The following is a 22,929-nucleotide window of genomic DNA, read 5'->3' on the forward strand; positions in this document are numbered from 1 at the left end:
TCACGCGGCACAAAAAGTCTTCCTTTCTTCCTTTTTCATTTCGTAATAAAAGCTTAAAATAGCATATGCGATTAATAAACATTGGGATTGTCCTACATTTAACTTGTGTTTAAAAAAAACATAGAGCATAAGGATTTAAAAGTAAATTGGGAAGTAATATACTAATTAAGAAAAGAAAAACCTAAATGGAAACATTTTTTAAATGTTATATGTAGCGTGTCTAAGTTCTGTGAGTAATGAAACTGTTGAAAATGAAACCCTGAGTAATACGTTAAAAATTCTGTTTCCGCAGATGGACCAGCCGTCTCCAACCTACATGCTTGCCAACCTAACCCACTTGCATTCCGAGCAGCTTCTGCAAGGCCTGAACCTCCTTCGCCAGCATCACGAGCTCTGTGACATTGTCCTGAGAGTCGGCGATGTCAAGATCCACGCGCACAAGGTGGTGCTCGCCAGCATCAGCCCCTACTTCAAGGCCATGTTCACGGGGAACCTGTCGGAGAAGGAGAACGCGGAGGTGGAGTTCCAGTGCATGGACGAGGCGGCGCTGCAGGCCATAGTGGAGTACGCCTACACGGGCACCGTGTTCATCTCGCAGGACACCGTGGAGTCCCTCCTGCCGGCGGCCAACCTCCTGCAGGTGAAGCTGGTGGTGAAGGAGTGCTGCGCCTTCCTCGAGAGCCAGCTCGACCCTGGCAACTGCATCGGCATTGCCCGCTTCGCCGAGACCTACGGCTGCCATGACCTCTACCTGGCTGCCAACAAATACGTTTGTCAGAACTTTGAAGATGTGTGCCAGACGGAAGAATTTTTTGAGCTTACGCACTCGGAATTGGATGAAATTGTTTCCAATGACTGCTTGAATGTCGTGACAGAAGAGACAGTTTTTTACGCGCTGGAGTCCTGGATCAAATACGACGTGCAGGAGCGGCAGAAGTACCTGGCGCAGCTGCTGCACTGCGTGCGGTTGCCGCTGCTGAGCGTGAAGTTCCTCACGCGGCTGTACGAAGCCAACCATCTCATCCGTGACGACCACACCTGCAAGCACCTGCTGAACGAGGCCCTCAAGTACCACTTCATGCCCGAGCACAGGCTCTCCCACCAGACCATGCTGATGACGAGACCTCGCTGCGCCCCCAAAGTCCTCTGTGCCGTCGGAGGCAAAGCTGGGCTGTTCGCCTGTTTGGAGAGGTGAGTAGCAGTAAGAGGCTGTGAAGCCTTACCACTCTGGGTCTGTTGATGGATAATTTTGATAATAAATGTCACTATTTTCAGTATGTGTTTTATTGATTTTTTTCCATTTTATGTAACTTTCACTTGTCTACTAATGTTATAGACTCTCAAATCATAAAGTTTTAGCTACATTTTTTTTTTGAAAAATGGGGAAGAGGGAGTGGAAAACACGCTTCCTGATAACTCAAAAGTGCTTGGAATTAATCAGAGCTAGGAGGTAATTCTTAGTAACATTAAATTCTTGGCTGCAGTATAGCCATGAATATAACCCTTGCTGCTGAGCAGATGCCCATATCCATGCTGGCCGAGACAGGTAAGGGTGCATCTTTCTTCTTAGCCCTATTTCTTAGACCACATCCCTTCCAATAATTGAAGTTATTGGAGACCCAGTAGACTGTTACATCAGTGAAACTCACCTGAGCAAAAGAAATTAAATACATAAAACACAGTAGTATTGAGTTAAGCTGTACCACTGTATTAACACTTGCAGAAGTGAGGGTTAGACTTTGTGGGGGTGTGTATATATAGGTGCATATTTACACCTACACATGTAATACCTTGATGTCGAACGTGCTCTTACTAACACTAAGGAAGAGTTTACTGTGCCTTTGAAAGCCAGGGAGTATCTGTGTATTTCTGTGTTTATATAAGTTCCTAGATGTTAACTTATTAAAAGTTAGCTTTCCTGATCAATAGTGACCAACAGTGAACTAGACTTTGGGCCCAGGAGTTGAGTTTAAAGATTTAGAAAACACAAAGGATTTTGTGAGTCTAATAACAAATCCATTTCTGTTTGAGTGAAGTAGTCCAACGACAATGAATCTTCAGCCCTATCCTTTATAGATTCTGTAATGATCGTGTCAATATTACACTCCAATGTGTTTTTTAAACCAAAACATTTATTTGTGGCTATTTACTCTTGCTAATGCATGCTGGACTGACTTTCCCTTATTACTTACACTAATCTCTCTCAAGCTGTCATTTAAATAAGTCTAAGCAATTGCTCTTGATGTATAAAAATGTTACAGATCAGTAAAATTAGTCAAAATTTAGCTCCCCAATTTTCTCACAATTCAAAGTGGCAATTAGGAAACACTATTCCACTATTCTGATTTTAATTTTCATCTGTACTTACAGGAAGGCTATTTTTTTTCACTTATTGCCAACCACTGCCACCTAGTACCAGAATTACAGAGTTACTTAGCAGACTTTTAGACCCAGGCGTTTCTGCCTGGCTGCTGCTGCCAAGAGCCAGGCTGGTGTTTCAGCAGTTGTTGCTTCTGGGCTTCTAGTTGTGGCTTCCTCTCCTCAATGGCTTCATTTTTGTGTTCTTTATTTTTGTACATATTTTCTTGAAAACTAGACATTCATTTCAATTAACTAGAGCATTAACTGAACTGTTTAGATAGGTTAACTATATTATATACACTGTGGCCTAGATTGTTCTTATTTTAAAACCGGGTATAATTTAAAAAGAATACATACAGGCTTAGTTTTTCAAATATAAATATTCCAAACTTAAGATGCTGTGCTTTGTGATGTTTCCTTAAATTATACAGTGTATGTAAAAGATGTAATTACAAAGCTACCCATTATACTTTCTAAGTGTGTGTTTGTACGTGTGTATATATAGACATGGGCTCCTCCCTTTCTTACTCTCATCTTCTCTCTCTCTCATCTCTGTGGCTGTCCGGAATTTTGTTTGTGTGGGTTGTTTTTCTCTTGTTTCTTTTTTTTTTTTTTTTTTTTTTAACCCCTCCTGTGCTCATGCATTAGCCCGGCGTCGTGTTCCCTCGCGCTGTCCGCGACGTTCTCGTGCCATCTCAGTGTGCCTGGCTGGCACTTGTCACGGTCTCCTTCGGGTGCTGGGCTCGCCGTGGTCCCTGCCTCGTGGCCGCGCAGCGCTTTGCCCTGGGCAGCCCTGGCCTCTGGCCTCAAGAGCAGCAAATGGCCTTTGATAGGGCCGGTGCTGGGCAAACGTGGGACGGGAAATACGAGCTACGCCATTAGAACCATGCTCCTTTGCTGTTGAGAGATCTGGCTTTGCTCATGTAGTCTTCGTTTTCCTATTTCAGCCTTGAGATGTATTTTCCTCAGAATGACTCCTGGATCGGCCTGGCACCTCTTAGCATCCCCCGCTGCGAGTTTGGAATATGTGTCCTAGACCAGAAGATCTACGTCGTAGGAGGGATCGCCACCCACATGTGTCAAGGCATCAGCTACCGAAAGCACGAGAACTCAGTGGAGTGTTGGGACCCCGACACGAACACGTGGACGTCTCTGGAGAGGATGTTTGAGAGCCGGAGTAATCTGGGAGTGGTGGTCCTAGCAGGAGAGCTCTATGCCCTAGGGGGCTATGACGGGCAGTCCTACCTGCGCACCGTGGAGAAATACATCCCCAAAGTGAAGGAGTGGCAGCTGGTGGCCCCTATGAACAAAACGCGAAGCTGTTTTGCTGCAGCTGTCCTGGATGGAATGATATATGCCATTGGTGGCTATGGTCCTGCCCACATGAACAGGTATGTGCTTCTGATAGTGCATCTCAGTAGCATAAGCGAGAAATCAGCAGAGCTCGTTGTGAAGCTTGTGTTCAGCAGTCAGTTAAAAAATATTCTGAGATCCGCAGTGGCCTTCACTATTGCTTGATCTACAGGGTAAGCCTGGCGATTCAGCTGGGAAACCTCTGTATGGTCTTAACTGTGTTCTTGCTCAGAGCTGCTGCTTTTTCCTTGTCTTCTTTTTGCCTAAATGCTCGAGGAAGGAAGGTTGGTGCAGAGGTGTATCCACGTAGCGCGGTGCTGCGGGGTGCCCTGCGCCCCTGGAGCGGGTTAGCTGGGCAGAGCAGTGTGTGCAGGCACGAGCTGCGGCCCCGCGGCAGCGGCAGAGCCGCGTGCGCAGCGCGGTGCCCGCGCAGCTCCCCGGAGAGCCCGGCCTGGCACAGCCCCGCTGCTGCTGCGCGGGCCCCTGCAGCCGGCTCTGCACAGCGCGAGGTTGCACGGGTCACTTAAACACCTAAAACATGACGAGAAACGGGCGGGATGGCTCGTGTGCCCAACGTTCCCAAACAAACACGCGTCTGCGCCGGGAACTTGCCTTGGTGGTGACCCCGGGATGCAGCTCGTGGGCAGAGCGGGGCGTCAGGGCCCTGGCACGCGTGGAGGTTCCTGGCAGCAGCGCCGTGCGTCGCCGCGTGCCACGGTGCTCGCACCGATGCTCTGGAGCACTTAGTGGTGCAAAGGAGTGATTTTTACTCTCTTTCCATCATAAGCAGTGGGAGTACCTCAGCTTTGTGTCCCTCCAGGAAGCAAATTTAAGTTAAAGTCCAAAGGGCTGAATGAAAGGTAAAATGAAAGCTCCTGCTTGTAGGAAAGCAGGGCTTACGTTTGATAACGGGATACATCAGTCTTTTAACCACTTGACCATTTACAGTAAAATACTGCATTGGTCATTAATTCTGCTTATTTTTTCGTACTTGATATGCTGTTATCTTCTTCAGAAATGCCTTAATATAAAATAGCTCATGAAGCAAAGGATAGAAATAGAAAAGTATAGCTATGTAATTTTCAGATGGAAAATAAGGAGCATCTTTTAAATTCCTGAAACATGTAATAACTTACACAGCTTGCTATGGTTGTGATGGGATTTTTTTTAAACTCAGTATGTTTTTTTTAAGAAATCAGAATTATACTTCAGATTGTAAACCGTAGTAACAAGTGAAGGTGCTTAATAGACAAGAAAAACATCTCTGAAATGTTCTCCATCCAGCTAGGCTTTCTTCTCATGGGAGGCAAACCTGGAATAACTGCAGCTCCCTGTTCTCCTGCGGTCCCTCCTGGCTCTGTGTGGCCCTTGTTGCTCAGAGCTGTCCCCAATAGCAGCAGGTCAGGCAGAGCTCACGCGGCCCCTCCATGACACCACTCTGCTGTCACCTCATTGCACGAGGGGACCTAAAGGGCAAGCAATCAAGCTCCTGCTGCTGTCAGAAGTGGTGCCCAAAAGATGAATGCTCAGGGTGCGCGCGGGCCTCTGAAGGCCAAATTCATTTACCTCCTTTCAGGAAATAAAGGTCATCTCTGGGAAAATAGGAAGTGTCTTTAATAAACGGGCATCTTTAAAGGCGAAAGTCTTAACATTAAAATTCTGCAGCAGCCTCACTCCTGTGTCATGTTTATCTTTTCTTCAGTCAAAAAGGAATTGCTAGCAACTCCTAAAGCATTATAGAGTTGGTGGATATTTCAGCATATTCCCTTTTTATTGAATATTTTTGGTGTTCCTAACTTTCAAGCACACGAGTCACGCGCTGCATTGCGCCCTCGGGGGACTCCCCCAAGCTGCAGGAGTTGCAGGAAGCCGCCTGCGCCTTTCGTGCTCCTGCTGCTCCCTGCTCTGCCCTCGTGTCCGCGGGCTGCGCGGGTGGCAGGCACGGCGGCTGCGCTCGCAGCTCCTCTCGTCTGTTAGCTCGTTTCTGCCCGCCCCGAGAGCTGGCGGCGTCGGCGCCCTCCGCGCAGCTTTCCTGAGGGATGTGCTCTGCAAGCTTTCTTTCCTCCGTCTGCTGTTTCCAGGCAAGCCACAGGGAAGCCTTTCGGTTTGGAGTCTTCCCCTAATAAATTCACTTCCGAGCTGCATTATGTTCAGTTTTCCATGGGTTGCTTTTATAAATAGTAGCAGTAATTTGTCTCAAAATGTAACCTGGCGTTGGAGAAGAGGCAGCCCGGCAGCTGCCCTGTCAGGAGAAAGTCCTTCCAGCTTTCTGGCACCTTGGGCCGCGCTGGCTCCACGGTGCTCCGGGAGTCTGGGCTGCACGCGCGTGCGCTGAGCATCGTGCAAGGCGGCCGCGCACCCCGTGGCACGAGCACCTTTGCTTCGTGCTACCTTGTTAGTCTGTGTAACAGTACTAGTTGGCAGAACCCGGCGAGTCTTTGGCAAATGCAGATTTCTTGTGGAGTGAGATACAAATGTTGTTGAAATCCAGGTCTCACAAGGTGTGTGTTTGCATTCGCAGCATGGAGCGTTACGATCCGAGCAAGAACTCCTGGGAGACGGTAGCTTCGATGGCCGATAAACGGATCAACTTCGGCGTCGGCGTCATGCTGGGCTTCATCTTCGTCGTGGGAGGGCACAACGGAGTGTCTCACTTGTCCAGCATCGAGAGATACGATCCCCACCAAAACCAGTGGACGGTGTGCAGGCCCATGAAGGAGCCCAGGACAGGTGGGGACACTGGGCGGTTACCTCGGGAGAAGGAAACGACCGTTTGATGCAGTGGAGGTTGTAGCAAACCAGGGCTGTGGTGACTTCTCTGTAGAGCATTTTTAATCTGTCACTTGGGCTGCAGATCCATAAATCAGTTCAATGAACAAATATATAAATTACTCAAGTACACACTTCTCTAGTTTTTTAATGAAAGTCTGATTTAGTTTTTGAGCTGTACATAACATGAAGTGGTATTTTTACTCAATTTGCTGTTGTGTTTTTGCCGATTTTGAGTGAAGTGCAGCAATCCTCTAGTTCCTGCCTGATTGTACCTGGCTTTGTGTGGGGCCCCGGTAACCCCTTCCCTGCTGGCTGCCTGGCAGCTGCCGTGGGGCAGCAGAGCAGGGTCTGCAATGAGCAGGAGGAACCTCCTCGCTCAGGTGCCTGCTGCGGGGCTGCAAGGAGACAGATCCTGGCTCATTAGTGAATGATATCACCACGAGGGTGGTCGAATGCTCGATGGGGGCCCGGGGCTGCTGTGGGGTCTCTGTGGCCCCGTTTGACCCTGAGCAGCATGGCCCGAGTTGGCCCCGTGTCGAGCTGAGGAGCCACACGGCCCCCACAAGACCCTTTAACTTAATTCAGTGACTTGTTAGGAACGGAAGTCCCACTTATTTCCCCGCGTGCTGACTGTGTGTCTATCTTTTTGTCTCTCCTTTTCCACAGGAGTGGGTGCAGCTGTAATCGATAACTACCTGTATGTAGTAGGAGGACATTCGGGCTCGTCCTACCTGAACACTGTACAGAAATACGACCCGATCGCGGACACCTGGCTGGACTCTGCGGGTATGATGTACTGTCGCTGCAATTTTGGTTTGACTGCACTTTGAAAGACAGGAATTTACAGACCTGATGTGAAGAAGGAACTTAATCTGCTAGGAAGGATACCTTGCTCATGGAGACCATAAGCTTCATTTTCTGAAGTTCCGAAGGAAGAATGTAGTAAAGTTATGACTGAAATGAGGAAGGTTTGGTTTTCTTCCAGTAACTGGCCTGTTATTTTAGCAGCACAAGCAAAAGGAGCGGAAGACTTATTGCCAGCTGGGTTTAGAGAGCATCCTGCCAACAGCAGAGCCACTTAGTGAGTACTGTACCTGCCTGGGGTATGGTCAGAAACTTCACTCTCTATCTAACCCGATCACTTTCTGGAGCTTTTCTCTTCCTCCTGCCTACTCTGAAACATGAAGTTTACTGTGCTTGGGGTGCGAGGCGTGCGAGTGCGTCGTGTGACTGGGCCGCTTGCCGATAGCAGTCTGGTTGTGTCCTCATATTAAGAATATGACAATGCTTCATATTTTTTTTTTATGAACAGTAACTAAAGGGCTGCCTTGTTTCTGTATCTCAAGGTTTGTAAATAGTAGATGCTGTAGTATGTTGCCTGTACATTCCTCTGTTACCCTCTTACCAGTATGGGGGCTGGGATGATAATTGGTAACTACTTAAAGAAATAAATTTACAAGGCAAATTTATTGCCTCTTATGACATTTTTGGACCTGATAAAGATAAATCACATTTTTAACTTTCCCTTCTATTTTTTTGTGGATAAATAAGTAGTAGATCAAATTACTTAATCTTGCTAGACTGCTGTGTCTGTAATTGTAACGCAAAGAAAAATTCCTGCAGTAAGACATCAGGAAGCGTCCCAGCAGCCTTCAGAGCGTGGTGTAGAATCCTGCAGAGGAGCCCCCTTCCCTGGCCCAGCGCCGGGGTGCCCGCGCTCCGTACGACCACCCTTTGCAGCAGAGAGTGCGAGTGCTTTTGTCGAGCGTTCGGTATGAAAATGGTGCTACAGGCGGGACTCGGGCGGAAGGCTGTTACCGGGGTCGCGCAGTCTGCGTTCCGCATGGTCCTTTTGATCCTTCTGCTGTTTTGTTTCTAACCTGCTTGGAACATTGTGCCTATGAAGACTGTCAGGAGGGACGCCGTGTCCTCAGCGAGCCCTGCACTCGTTATGTGTCTCCATAAGATCTGGTTTGACCGTCCCAGGCTCTCAAACCCGTGAGTACGGAGCCCTTGGTGCTCCAGCACCACACGGGGCCCGTGCTGCCCGCCGCGGAGCGGAGAGCCGTGCCAGGGCTAGCGGCGTTTTAAAAAGAGCTAATACATATTAATTCTAGCTAACTTAGCATGTTTTCGTGTTGTCTTCTGATTTTTAACTAGGAATCATGATTATCTTCAATTTCTGTTTTGTTGTCTATACGTGTATTGCCAGACTGGGTACTTAAGAAATTTTCTGCCTCTGGAGTTATTTTCCTCTTGTTTTATTGCGTTAAATTGTTTGTTTCCCCTTGTTTTTCAAACCCATATAGTATTATTTTTGAAGGTGCAATAATATTCAAAATAGTTGCTTTAAAAGCCATTTCTTTATAAGTATGCTAAGTGGAGGTTTCTTCATGTACTTTATTTATTCTGAGTTCCTGCAAAACTCATTGCAGCCAGGCAAGCAGTAGTTTTCCCTGTTCTTCCATAAGCTAACGTTCAGATTTTAAACAGTGAAGGAGACGAGGGTGTTTTCATCATAAAACATCATTCACAGATCACAGGCGTTTGCACAAACTGTATAAAATCCTGCGCGTATTCTTCAAATTTAGTAGAATGAAGCAGGACTTGAAGAGCAAATAAAAATAACCAATTCAGCATTTTTATGCTGCTTATCTGACCCTCTAAGGATTCTTGTTGTGTAGCAATAACAGCGTGAGTAACTCCGGCAGCAAATCCGCGGCTGGGCGGGACGGGATGCGCTCCGCCGGCTGCGCTCCGCTCCCGCCGGGCGCAAGGGGAGCCTCTCCGTGCGCCCTTTCACTTTGCGCTTGCAGCTTCCCCGAGAGGCCAACGATTGTCGCTTCCAATAAGCACCAGGTAATAAAGACGCTTAAACTACTATTTAAACTAAAAAAAAAAAGAAAAAACCCTTTAACCCTGTCCTCAGTCAGGCGTCCAGCTCAGGGCTTGGCGCGGCGGGAGGCTTTCCGGGCAGCTCGTGCGCAGTGTGGCCACCCCGGAGCCCAGGAGCAGGGATGTGGCTGCCCGCGCCTCGACTGGACGCATCGGTAAGCAGCGTTTTGGGGAGGTACACAGCAGGGTGAGCTACAGAAATGCCTTTAGCATCAGCAGAACAAAAATGCTATGTTCAGAGGGGTGCGGATGGTTACTTGCTGTTGTATAAATATCTTGCATTTATGGATCTGAAGACACTTTCAAAGTGCAAAATATTTCACTCCCTGGAACTAGGCAGTAGTGACGTTAAATTAGGCTATAGAGTTTGACCAAACTTGTGTAATGTGGTTTTGCTGAACTTGATAGGTGCATAAGCAAGATTCCAGTAAGCAGGATTGGTATTGGGAATTGGAAGCAAACCTCATGGAGAGCGCTGCCGTGCTCAGATGAACTGTTAGTGTGTCAGCCGTAGGGATCGCTCACTTCAAAACATGCCAGCTTTATTTTCTGTTCTGGGTGCTTGTTGTCCTCTTCACTGAAGTGCTTGGTTGTAGGAGATCAGACACAACAATCCGTTGCGATGAGCGTTTAAAGTACAATACTCCAATGTCTGTCTTGCAGTTCAAAAATTAAGGATCCTCAAATATGATGTCACACCTATAAATTATCATCCAGTTCTATTTCTTAGTCACTCAAATTACTTGTAAAGCACTTTAAAATGACTAGTGAGTTTATATGTGTACATATAGTTCCAGGATTTCTGCTTTCAGGTTTTTTTTCTTTAAATTAAGATGTGTAAGCTTCCTGAAGTCGCTCCCGATAGGAATGCTTTTCTTTTGGAAAGTCTAGTGGGAATTTCTAAGGGGGCAGAGACGCCCAGGCACGTTACAAGCAGTTAACTCTTCCTGGGAGATAGCGTGTTACCTTTGTGAATTTGCCATCTGTTAGTCCCCACTCATTCTATGAAACAATGCAAAATGCCCAAGCTTGCCTTAAATTCTTGGTATTTAACTGCAACTCAAAGAACTGGATGATAATTCCTATTTTTTGCCTTATGCGCTGTGCTGTATTTTAAACCCAAGAATAAATAATTTTTAGCAGGATTTAATAATTGTACAGAGAATACCAAATTGTACTCGGGCTTGACCAGAGTGCTTTGGTTGGGAGTGTAAAATGATGTAAGTAGTTTTGTGTACGTGGAGTGTTTTTATGTGTACATCTTTCTAAGCAGCAATGTTCTGGTTTTGTTACTGTTTACAAAAATGGCGTTTGAGTTTAACAGGAAAATAACTGTAACTTGCATTCTGGTTCTTTACTAGTGTTCCCAAAGTGTTTGCTGTTGTGATAATGCTCTGTAATTAATGTTGTAACAATATTTCGTTGAATGTGAAATAATTTAGTAAATAAACCTGGGGAAAAGCTTATTTTTACACTTTGCTGGATGATGTGTTCAACTGCGCTGTAGCTTTGTTTTGTTTTTCCCCCTGCCCAGCACTCGCAGGCGCTGCTCAAAAGCAGCAGCAGCCCCACGGCCTGTGCGAAGGGAGAGGGTGTCCCTGCCTCTTAAATCTCAGTCTATCCATTCTAACATACAACCATATTATTTAACGGAAAACACCATCCTCATGGCCCGTTTTGTCTCCCTGGTAATGAGGGGAGCAATGCTCTTAAGGATAAGGTTGCTCTTGATGCATCAGGCAGCCAGGCCTTGCATAGCCCCTGGGCAGCTGCTACTCAGCTTTGACTGAACGGTTTGTGTTAAAAACGTGGTAACTAAACTGTGAGAACTGGACTAGCATTCACTGAAATTTCTCGGGGTGATTTTTTGTGGCTTTTTTTTTTCCTTGTCATTAAAGCTCTAGTTTAGAAATAAATAAATAAATAAAGTTTACTGCCCACCCATAGCTACATTCACACCTCTACTCAGATACTTAAAAATCCTGGATGAACAAACTGCTCCAGTGGATTAAACCATATGTTTATCTTTGCTACTGCTGTGCGGTCTCCCTGAGTAAGGGCATTGCCACAGGCACAGTTCAGTGAAAAAAAAGAATCCTCAAGTTTCTTCCTTAACTCCTAGAGCCCATGGTGCTCGTTTGCTCTTCCTGGGTCCAGGCCCGTCTGCCTCGTTCAGGCCAGACCCCCTTTTCCGCAGCCTGCTTGGAGCAGGAGAGAGGGAAAACAGTGCAGGCTCCTTCAGTCAAAACCCTCATTTTTTCCCTGACATCTAATGCTTATTCATGCTTCATCTTCAGTTACCCTGATTAGGGAATGATGTTTCTTCTTTTCTGCTCTGCACACTGATAAACCAACACTTTTTTTTTTTTTTGTACAATGATGGGACAGCCATCTACCCACAGAAATCTTTTGAAAAATCATCCACAAAAATCATCCACTTTATGATTGTTTTTTAATAAGGAAATTTTGAAATACATTTATTTCTTGCCCATATTCCAGCTGCTTTGAAATTAGAGGGGAAAAAAATGTTAGCTGGTAAGTTACGAGTCCAATTTTCTTGTCTGGTTGAATTTACCCTGCCATGAATTATCCAGCTCCGGAACACACCTCCGGGCACACAAAGCGCGGCCGCACCGTGGAAGAGGCGCAGCTCTCCCGCCGCCGCCGCAGCCCGAGCGCGGGTGAGGGGGACGCCGGGGACGGGACCGCCGAGGCCTGCCCGGCCGCGGCCGCTTTGGGCGCGTTTGCCCCTTTTCGCCCACATGAGGGCGGGACGTTTCCCCCAGGCGCCCCGCGAGCCTCAGGGGCGGGCGCGGGAGGCGCCGCTCCGAGCCCCGTCGTGGGCGAGACGCTGCCCACGGGAGCCCCCGCCGCGGGCAAGGCCCGCAGGAAGCAGCGCACGGAGCCGCCGCGCCGGCACCGGGTGAGCTCCCGCCTCGGGGACCCGCCATCCCCTCCCGCCCAACGGCCGCTCGGCCATCACCCCCCACCGCCTCAGCGCGTCCCTTCCCGCCCAGCGGCCGCCTCGGGGCGGCGCTGCGCGGCCCCGCCTCCGCGCGCCCTTTGGTTTTGCTTCGCTTTGTTTCGTTTTACTTCGTTTTGCTTGTTTTGTGTTGTGGAAAACGCTCCTCTCGGGTCCCTCGCGGGGTCCGTTTCGCAGGCACGAGGTTTCGGTGCGTGCGCCGCCCTGCTCGCCGTGCCGGGGGCCGCTGCGCTTTCACCCCCGGCTGGAGACGGGGTCAAGCACGTATCTGCGATCTGGGATGTGGGGTGAAAATACTCTTTGCAGTGGTGCATTTGAGTAGATATTGTGGGGGAGGAAAAAAAAAAAAAGTGGAATACATAGCTCTTCTCCTAGCCTTCAAGCATGGGCAAATAGCCCTGACCAGCTTCAGGCTTTCAGTGATGCACGCACTGCCCTGAAAATGTGACCATTTGTCTCCGAGAACGTAGCTGATCCGGGGTCAAGTAGTTTTTTCTTCTGAAATGAAATAATGAAGTCAGTTATTTGCGTGCTAACATCTGTAACCAGGTGCAATCTCTTGCCTTTTTTTTTCTGCTTTAGCATGGTTTAATTTTGAAGATAATTATCAAATCTCTCCCAGAAATTAAACTAGTGTATTTCCATCCAATCCAGCACGTACGGGCTGAGAGCGCTCTAAGACTGCATCGTAAAAGCAGTGATGCCAGTGAAAGAGGTGGGCGGCGTTCCCAGAATCCTGCTCCGTGCACAGCCCCGGCGGTCCCGGCGACCGCCCGCTCCGGCGCCTGTTCGGGCAGGCTCCTCTCCAGCACGGGGCTCGGGATCGCGTCCGGGTGGGATTGGACATCTCCTGGCACGGAGACTCCACAGCCTCTGCGGGCTCCAGTGCTCTGTCACCTGCATAGGAGGAAAGCGGGGGATTTTTTTTATGTTCAGGTGGAATTGCCTATATTTCAGCTTGTGCCCATTGCCTCTCATCGCGTCACTGGGCGCCCCTGAGAAGAGTCCGCTCCATCCTCTTTATATCTGGGCATCAGGTATTTATTTCAGATGCTCCAGTCCTTTAATCATCTTTGTGGCCCTTTTCCAGACTCCCATGTCAACTCCTTGTTCGCCTGTGTTGGGAACTTGTTGCCAAAGCACCTGGGCCGCTTGTGCCCTGCTGGGTTGTCCCTCCAGAGCCTCCTGTCCCCTCCGTGAGGAGCAGGTTTGTGCCCACGAGGCTGCTTCTCCCGGTGCTCCGCAGAAGCGCTCGGAGGTCTAGAGCAGGTGTCCCCATCGCGGCGTCCCCCTTACGGCGTCCCCATCGCGGTCCCCGCGTCAGCCCGGGCCCCTCTGCTCAGCCCTTTGCTGGTGCCAGGCTGAGCTCTGTGTCCCCTCGCTGACGGGTGAGTCCCCTCCTCGCCTCCCTGGCCTGTCCTCGAGACCCACGTCACCCGCACCAGCGACACCCTCCTCGAGGCTCTCCTGGCCCAAATCCTGCTGCTGACCCGGCCGCACAGCCGCGGCTGCGCAGCGAGCGCTCATTTAAAGGCTCTTCCCGTCATCTCCAGCTTTGTCAATGTGCAAAGCTGGTGTCTTACTGACTCTGAAATGTAATTTTTAAGGGCTAGAGAAAACTGTCTGATCCTGTCAGCTGCAGCACTGGGAGACCGCCTTGCCTGAGGATTTTCCATTTTTGCAATTTTGAAATGCCGTTGGCAAAAGAGAAAAATGATTGGAAACTTTATTACACAGTCTTCATTCTGAATATAAGTTGGAAGCACACGTTCACTTTCCACTGACTAGCAGAGAGTAGTTTTCCATAATTAACATTATCAGCCGCAAAAATAGGCTAGTGACAATGCTTAAATCATTCGACTATACAAAATACTTGAAAATATAAATATTCCATAGGCAATTTCACTGCTTCCTTAACAACAATCAAAGCAGCCATGAACTACTCTCCTTTCAGCTGCGCTGTAATGAGCATTTCTCAGAAGTGTGTTGGTATTTCTGTCACATGAACGAATCAGCCGTCACTGAGGAAAAAAATGTTCATTTGTGCTTAGTCTACAAGCGCCCTTGCCCTGCTGAGGTGTTGCATTTCGATGGGATTAGCTCTTGCAAGCCCCGCTTTGCTGCGGCTCTCCCGTCAGCTGGACTGCAGCCCGGCCACATCACCTGAGCCCGGCTTTTTTTTTTATGGATTTTTTTCTCCATTTCTTTTGAATGCAACATTTTGCAATCCTCAATAAGTAAATCTAGAAACTTCCGCATAAAGTGCAGTGTCTCTTACAGCAATTGTTGCTGTCTCTACAGAGCTGTACAAAAATGTTTCTTTGCTGATTTAGAAAATCGAAGTCTCTTCAGGTATCCGCTGGCCTCAGTGGAGTCTCCCCTTGAAGTGTCTGTGGCAGCTTTGGTTAAAACCTGAGCCTGCGAAAGGTGTGAGTAGGGTCACCCTTAGCCCGGGCTGCGCCGAGGCCGCGCGCTCCCTCCCTGCCGAGGCTCTGCACACCTGCAGCTGCAGCTCTGTGGTTGTGCAGCTCCCTGGCTCCGTAGCTCCATGGCTCCGTGGTTATGCAGCTCCATGGCTCCGTGGTTATGTGGCTCCGCAGCTCCGTGGCTCTGTGGTTATGCAGCTCCGCAGCTTCCTGGCTGCACAGCTCCGCAGCTCCATAGTTATGCAGTTCCATGGCTCCATGGCTCCGTGCTTGTGCGGCTCCGCAGCTCCGTGGCTCCATGGTTATGCAGCTCCATGGCTCCGTGGTTATGCACCTCTGCGGCTGCACAACTTCAGCGTTATGCAGTTCCGTGGCTCCGTGGCTCCATGGCTCTGTGGTTATGCAGCTCCGCAGCTCCCTGGCTGCACAGCTCCGCAGCTCCATAGTTATGCAGTTCCATGGCTCCATGGCTCCGTGCTTGTGTGGCTCTGCGGCTCCGTGGCTCCGTGGCTCCATGGTTATGCAGCTCCACAGCCCCGTGGTTATGCAGCTCCGCAGCTCCATGGCTCCGTGGTTATGCAGCTCTGCGGCTGCACAACTCCATGGTTATGCAGTTCCACGGCTCCATGGAGCGGCGGGACGCGGCTGTAGACACCGCTGTAGCTCGGCTCCGGCCCAGCTCTTGGCTAGGTGGTCACTGCGGTTTGGGTACCTGCGAGGCACCCCTCTGTCACCACCCTGCAAACCAGGAAGCCGTTTCCCTCTGGGTGGCGTTTTAAAGCAGGAAGCAGCCCAGCCTCCATGCGAACCCACACAGGCAGCACGATTTCCGAGCAGTTTGTGAGGGGAGAGCTCTCATAACCTGGGGAATCCATCCTGCCCCGTCCCCTCTCCGCTGCAGGTGCCAGGCCCAAGGCAGAGCGATGCACAGCAGCTCGCCGCAAGCCGAGCTCTGCTGCGCCTTGCCGAGAGACGTTCCGCTTTCTGCGGACGTGGGAGAAGGCTCCTGCCCAGCGCGCCGCGACCCTGCGCCGCGGGCGCGGGACTCGTGAGCACGTGTCACCGGGAGGAGCCGCGAGCGGGAGCCCGGGCACGCGGCACGGGCCGGGGACCCACCGTGGTGGCCCGAGACCCACAGCGCAGTGCCGCCTCTGCCCGCGACTGCGGCGGGACTGCTCTGCAGTTGGGGAGCCGGGCACTGGATGTCACTGTTGGTCTGTGCTGGGAGCCCGTGCAGCCAGGCCAGGCCAGGTGGGGCTGGGGGACACGTGCCCATGCCAGGATGCACCGTGCTGGGAATGCCGGGCCACGCGGGGCCACACTGTGCTCGGATGCGCCATGCCATGAGGCACTGTGCCAGGAACGCTAGGCCACACCATGCCAGGATGCACTATGCCAGGATGCACCGTGCATGCACCATGCTGGGATGCACCGTGCCATGATGCGCCGTGCTGGGAACACCAGGCCACACCATGCCAGGATGCACCGCGCCAGGATGCACCGTGCATGCACCGTGCTGGGATGCGCCGTACCAGGAACAGAGGGCCGCACGGTGCCCTCCCACCCAGGAGGGACATAGAGTGACACCTGAGCAGGAGCTCTCGCTCCCGAGGGCTTTTGGGGCCCATCCACGGGGTGCCAGCTTGCCGCAGGCGGCTCCCGTCACCCCGGTGCCCGCTATTTTGCATTGCCACAGGAGCGCCGGGAGCGGGGGGAAGAGGAGGAATTTTTGCGAGATTTTCTGCAATTACAGTGACTCACTGCAGCACTTACAATACTTGTCCTGCCTTTGATAAGATGAATAATGTGCCACGGTCAAGTATTAGCATTCCGGCTCAGTAGCGGGAGGGCAGGGTTTGGGCTGTGGGAATCCAGCCGGAGACAGGCTGTTCCGGCAGCTGGGAAGAGCGCAGGCAGCGGCTGGCGCGGCGCGTTGCAGCGCGGGGAATGGTGACGTGTGGGAGCCGCGCAGAGCCGCGGGAAGGGCCTCGGAGCAGGGACAGGGAGCGGGGACCTGGAGTGGGGACCTGGTGCAGGGACCTGGAGCGGGGACCTGGAGCCATGACGCAGAGCTGGACACCGGAGCAGGGCCCCGGAGCTGTGACCTGGAGTGGGGACCTGAAGCCGTGACCTGGAGCGGGGACCTGGAGCTGGCACCTGAAGCGGGGTCCCGGAGTGGCTCCCACCCTGGGCCCGCGGGGTCGGGATGGCTGCACGGGGCCGCGATGCCGGGGGCTCCAAGTCCCGCTGGCCGTTCCCGGGGTTTTGGGGGAGGTGTGAGGGGTTTCGAAGGCCCGGCCGCCTGGCTCGGCGCTGGCCCCGCTGCAGCCCTGCGCAGCCCTCGCGCTCCTGACCCAGCGCCGCGGTTCCCGGCGCTGCCAGCAGCGGAGGGGCGAGGGGCGGCCCTGCCGCAGCCCCCGGCTCCGCACGGGCCCTGCAGCCGTCCCGGAGCCTGCCCGGCCCCGTGGGGCTGCCCTGCCGGAGCGGGGTGCGCGGCTGCAGGGGGTCACCCCGCGCGGCGCGAGGGCAGGTTGTGGCGCACGGCGTCCCCACGGCGGTGACAAGGGCTGTGCGGCCCAGCCCGGATGGACTCCCAGGCGAGTGTGCCCTGCACAGGCCGTTGTGGGGTGCACAACCCTCCTTGGGTGTTGGGGGGGTGCACAACCTTCCACGGCTGTAGGGGGATGCACAACCCTCCTTGGTTGTTCGGGAGGTGCACAACCCTCCACAGGCTGTAGGGGGATGCACAACTCCCATGGGTGTTGGGGGGGATGCACAACCCTCCACAGGCTGTAGGGGGATGCACAACCCTCCAAGGGTGTTGGGGGGGATGCACAACCCTCCATGGGTGTTGGGGAGGATGCACAGCCGCCTGCAGGCTGTTGCGGGGGGAAGCACAACCGGCCCGCAGAGCACTCGAGCGCTGCGGGGCCGGAGGAGGCCGGGCAGGGGCACCCGCCTGTGGCGCCCGCCCGGCGCCCTCCTCCCATCCCACGATATCGCTCCTCGTCTGTGTTCACATCATTTCGGCTATGGAGCGCCGCAGGGTTAATCCGAAGTGACAGGCTCCAGCGCGGGGTGTCAGCCTGCATTTCCAGGAGGAAACGCCGGAATGGAGGGAGAAAAGGGAGAAATCATCCTGGCGTTCCCGCAGGGCGCTGCGGGCCAGGCAGCTGGACCTGTGCGCTGGCCCCTTTGTTTCCTCATTTCCTCTAAATTTCCTGCATAAAAGACAGCAGCGGCGACACTGATGACTCGTTAGATCATTCATATTGAGCAGCTTGCCGCGATACGATATTTCCGCTCGCAGGCACTGACGCCAGCGCTCGGCTGTGGCAGCCGCGCGGGGGCTCCCAGGGCCTGTGTGCGACCGCACTCATCCAGCCCCAAAGCGGCACGTGGAGCCCCCGGCCCCGACCCTGAGCTGTGGGACCGGAGCACGGGGCCGGGGCTGGAGGCACCTGGGCAGCGCCTGGAGCCTCCTGCAGAGCCGGAGCGGCTCCCGCGTGGGCCTGCGGCTGCGTGCGGCCTCCTCCAGACAGCAACGGCCCCTGCGTGGGAGCCTCTCCCGGGTGGGAGCCTCTCCTGGATGAGACCCCTGCAGAACGGGAGCGTCTCCTGCGTGGGAGCCTCTCCTGGGTGGGAGCCTCTCCTGGATGAGACCCCTGCAGAACGGGAGCGTCTCCTGCGTGGGAGCCTCTCCTGGGTGGGAGCCTCTCCTGCGTGGGAGCCTCTCCCGGGTGGGACCCCTGCAGAATGCGAGCGTCTCCTCCGTGCAGCTTGTCCCGGGCGGGACCTCCTCCTGGTCAAGACCAGCTCCTGGATGGGGCCTCTTCCTGAACGGAACCAGCTCCTGCACAGGACCTCCTCCCGCACGGGACTGTCTCCTGGATGGGACCCCCCACAAACAGGGGCTCCTCCTGCTCCTGGTCACTTCATTTCTGCCGCCTTTACAGCCGTGACGCGAGGTGACACGAGGAGCGCTCCGTGCGGGAGCCGCTGCCGCCAGCCCGAGCGCCCGGCCGGAGCGTTGGCCCTGCCGCAGGGCCGGGCGCTGCATGCGCTGTGCTCGCGGGGCTCCGGAGCGCCGGGAGCGCCCTGCCCGCGGGGCCGCCACGCCGGGAGCGCACGGCGATCCCTACCTGTGCCGCGCTGCTGCGGGAAAGGCGGAAAAATGAGCCCTTGTGAAAATTAAAGGAGTTCTTCAATAGGGTAGATAAATATCAGCACTCTCGAGGTGGTGCTTGAGCAGGCAGGAACCATTTCAGTTAGGGAACGTAAAGCAAGAAGGAAGAGGCGCGTGGCGGCTGGGCGGGCATGGGCAGCCGTGGGCAGACCCAGCCTGGGAGCCCCGTGAGCGCGGCCCGAGGTCCCCTCTGTGCTGGCAGCCCCATGAGCGCGGCCCGAGGTCCCCATGCACTGGGAGCCCTGTGAGCGCAGCCTGAGGTCCCCGCTGCCCTGGGAGCCCCGTGAGCACAGCCTGAGGTCCCCGCTGCCCTGGGAACCCCGTGAGCGTGGCCCAAGGTCCCCATGCACTGGGAGCCCCGTGAGCGCAGCCTGACGTCCCCGTGTGCTGGGAGCCCTGTGAGCACAGCCGAGGTCCCCTCTGTGCTGGCAGCCCCGTGAGCACAGCCCGAGGTCCCCGTGTGCTGGGAGCCCCGCGTGCATTGCAGCGGATCCCCGGGGGCATCGCGGCGGCTCCCTGCGCTGCTCCGTCTCCCCCTTCCTTCCCCGTGTCACGCAGCTTCCTTGGCAGCGGCAGGGAAAGCGGGTCGCGCGGTGGAGCCGGGCTCTGCAAACCCCACTGTGTGCGCTCGCTGCACGGCGACGATCCCACCCAGGCGTTGCAGGCCCCCGCATCCCTCAGCTCTTGAGAAGGGAGCGGCTTGTTTGTGCCAGGGCCACGTCCTTTAACCCCCGCGAGGCCTTGGCTGTGCGCGAGGCAAGGCCGAGCTGCCTTGCTCCTGCCGCCCTGGTACTCGAGCACTGAACCTGCACCGGGACACCAAGTCTGGAGCTCCTGTGGTTTAATAAACCATAGCTCCTCTAGCCAAAAAGCAGAGGCTTTCATGGGATGCCACCCTTTTCATTACTGCATACATCTTACATTTAATTGGGCACAGGACGCATCAACCTTGGCTTTGGGAGACAAGGTTGGAGCCTGCAGAGCATGAAAATGAGTTCTTCTGAACACTGCTCCTTGTGTCGCTTGCTGCTCTACCGAGCGCCGGTCTCCAGAGAACGCGGCAGCAGGGGTTACTTCCCACACGGCAGCGCGAAGTCCCTGCGGGAGCGGAATTCCCTGGCGGCCGCCGGGAAACGTGCCGCGTTTCCGCCGAAACGAAGCTCCAGCACGAAGCGGGAGCTGCGGCCTGGCCGCGTGGCGGGACGCGCTCCGAGACGGTCCTGTTCTGGAGCGCTGCTGCAGGCCCGCTCTGCAAAACGTGTTTCGCTAGTTGTTACCAGGTTATTGCTAGAAGAAACATTTATGATGTTTTCAAATGCTAAAATGTAAAAAAAATGTTAAAAACATCCCCTGGGAGCAAGTAAACGGAGCAGAGTGTTGACTCGGGCGTTCGCGGTGCTCTCGCTGCCGTCCTGGTGACCTGCGCGGGCGCCAGGCCCCATACGGGCTCTGTCCGCTGTCTGCCCTTGCATGTCCCAGCACCCTGCGGTCCCGGTTTGGTCCCAAACGCGGCCAGAAGCAGCTTACGAAACCCACCCCCCGTGTTACCTTGGGGAGCAGCCGTTGGGTTCACGAGGGCGCCCGGCCCTGCTGCAGGTGGCCCCGGGCCGTCCCCGCGGCCGCTCGGGCTGCCCGTGCACAGCGCCAGCCCTCTCCCCCGCGCGCCCCGCGTCCCGTCCCGCGCCGGCCAGCAGCACGGCCCAGCACGGCCTGGCACGGCCAGGCAGAGCCGCCAGCAGAATCGTGTCCACGCGCTGCCCGCCGCGCCGTCCTCGCGGGTGTCCTCGTGCCTGGCAGGAGCTGTCCCCAGCCCCGCTCCGCAGAGCGTCTCCGGAGCTCCCAGCTCCCTCGGTGCACACAAGGCTCTCCCTTCTTCTTCTTTTTCTCTCACGTGTGCCACATGCTGTATGGATTGTCCCGATATTCTGTCGGCACTTGTTTGCAACAAGAACATGGGCATTGGGAGCAGGTGTGGTGCTCGTTTTGCAGGGAACGAACAGGCTCTTTGCGGGCGACGCCGTGCGCTGCAAGGCCACGGGCCCGTCCTGCTGTCCCGGGGCAGTGTCCTCCCGCGCTCCCCCGTCCATCCTGCCCGGCAGCAGCGGAAAGGCTCCGCAGTGGAACAAAATCCTCCTCGCCAAGGCGTGAGGTCAGACTTCGGTCTTCAAAGGCAAGAATTTACCCGCTGTGAAACAGCACGGTCCCGGCCATGGTTCCCGCTGCCTGGGAGTGTGCGGCCTCCTGGCATGTCCCTGGGGCTGCTGCTGATGGGTTTGGAGACCCTTGGATCACTGCAGGAAATAACAGGAATTTCTGTATCCTCCATCCACGTGCAGGTGCGTCTCGCTGCAGCACGGCGCCGTGGTTTAGAGCCCTCCCTGGGGCATGCGGCAGGGCCAGCCGGGCCGAGACTGCCTCACTGTCCACAGCGTCTCCTCGGAGCAAACACCCCCGGGAACAACAGGCTTCTGTTCCGTTCTCGATGCTTCGTTTCCAAATGCCCAGCGTGACGTCTCCCTCCCTTCCGGGGCTGAGGAAGTGTCCAAGCAAAAGGGCCTCGTGCTGACTGGCCCCCTGCTCTCAGTGCTGCCGCGTTCCCCGCGGGAAGCCCCGTTTCCAGCCAAAGGGGCCCGTCCACCTCTCCCGTGATAGCCAAGCCCGGCCTTCTTGCTCCCCTGGAAGCCGGGAACGCGTGTGGGTGCTCGCCGGCCGCCGCAGCCGGGTTGTCCCTTCCCACCTCCGAGCGCGTGTTGGGGCTTGGCTTGAGGCTGGACGCTCCGTCCTGGCCCCCTCAGTGGAAGGTGCGCAAGGCAAGGTGTGCTCGTGCTCGTGCTCGTGCTTGTGCTCGTGCAGAAGCAGCCTTTCTTAAGGGGTAGAATCCCCACAGAGGAACAAATCCCGCGGGGCCACTACTGCAGGTTTGTGGAGCCTGAAAACGGGACTAGTCCCTGGCTACAAGGGAAAATCCCATCCTCCGAATCCCTCCTGGGTGCGTCTCCTAGGCTGGCTGATACGGGAACGCGTGTTTGCAGGAGAACAGCTAAGAGCAGGATTAGCCACGCGCCGCTGGGCCAGGGCAGAATTCCTGCCCGAGCCTGGGCCCGGGCCCGGTTCTTCCTTTCCAGAGTTGAGGTGCGACCTTTGCGCCGGCAGCCCCGTGCTCCGTGCCGGGACGCTCGCTCTGCGCCGCGCTCCGGAGACGGGTTTCCTTGGAAACGGGCTGCGCTCCGCTTCCCGCTCCGGGAATGGCTGCGGCTGCTCGGCGCCCAGCCGGGAGCTGGGAACTTTGTTCCTCTCGCCCCATGAAACGACGTTTTGAACCAGATACCGCCCTAAAATGCTGTGCTTTCTTCTTACCATTCACTCTAGTGGATTTCATAGAATCATAGAATCATAGAATGCTTAGGGTTGGAAGGGACCTCTAGAGATCATCTAGTCCAACCCCCCTGCATACGCAGGGACACCTAAAGCACGTGGCACAGGACTGCATCCAAGCGGGTTTTGAAGATCTCCAGAGAAGGAGACTCCACAACCTCTCTGGGCAGCCTGTTCCAGTGCTCTGTCACCCTCACTGTTAAGAAATTATGAAAATTAGAAGAATTTAGAAGAATTAGAAGAATTAAGAATTTATGAAAATTAAGAAATTTATCTGAGCCTTAGCGAGCGCGGATCAGAGGCGCTTGCGAACACGCTTTCCCAAACAAGCCCCATCAGCCAAAATGCAGAAAAACTGGCACGAAAAAGCATGGAGGCCTGCAGAGAGGATGTGTGGGTTTTCTGCGGCCCAGGGTACAGTGTCCAGAGGGGGTTCACCGGCTTCGGCGCAGCCTGGCTGCCTGGGGGGCCCTTAGCTCGCCAGCAAGACGGAGCGGAGCAAACAGAAGTGGTCGTTTACCCAAACCTTTCAAAACCGTAATTTATTGTTCAGCTAGGCAAAATGATTGTTTTTTTGT

At 54.1% G+C, this 22,929-nt stretch overlaps 1 protein-coding gene across 1 annotated transcript; it reads left to right on the forward strand.

Annotated features, from left to right (window-relative positions):
- The first annotated feature begins 203 nt into the window (after positions 1-203).
- Positions 204-8,069, forward strand: KLHL28 (kelch like family member 28). Its single transcript, XM_088533770.1, has 4 exons — positions 204-1,191; positions 3,309-3,752; positions 6,236-6,444; positions 7,153-8,069. Exons 1-4 carry the CDS (start codon positions 293-295, stop codon positions 7,314-7,316), a joined length of 1,716 nt encoding a protein of 571 aa, XP_088389896.1. The 5' UTR covers positions 204-292; the 3' UTR covers positions 7,317-8,069.
- Positions 8,070-22,929: the final 14,860 nt, after the last annotated feature.

This window comes from Tinamus guttatus, unplaced genomic scaffold (assembly GCF_059628265.1).
Source record: "Tinamus guttatus ecotype Peru unplaced genomic scaffold, ASM5962826v1 Tinamus_guttatus_pri_ptg000522l, whole genome shotgun sequence".
Classification (NCBI taxonomy): domain Eukaryota; kingdom Metazoa; phylum Chordata; class Aves; order Tinamiformes; family Tinamidae; genus Tinamus; species Tinamus guttatus.

Coding starts and splice junctions, on each gene's coding strand:
- KLHL28 (XM_088533770.1), top strand. CDS start 293: ATGGACCAGCCGTCTCCAACCTACATGCTTGCCAACCTAACCCACTTG. Junction 3,753..6,235: donor GGTCCTGCCCACATGAACAG/GTATGTGCTTCT, acceptor TTGCATTCGCAG/CATGGAGCGTTACGATCCGA. Junction 6,445..7,152: donor CATGAAGGAGCCCAGGACAG/GTGGGGACACTG, acceptor CCTTTTCCACAG/GAGTGGGTGCAGCTGTAATC.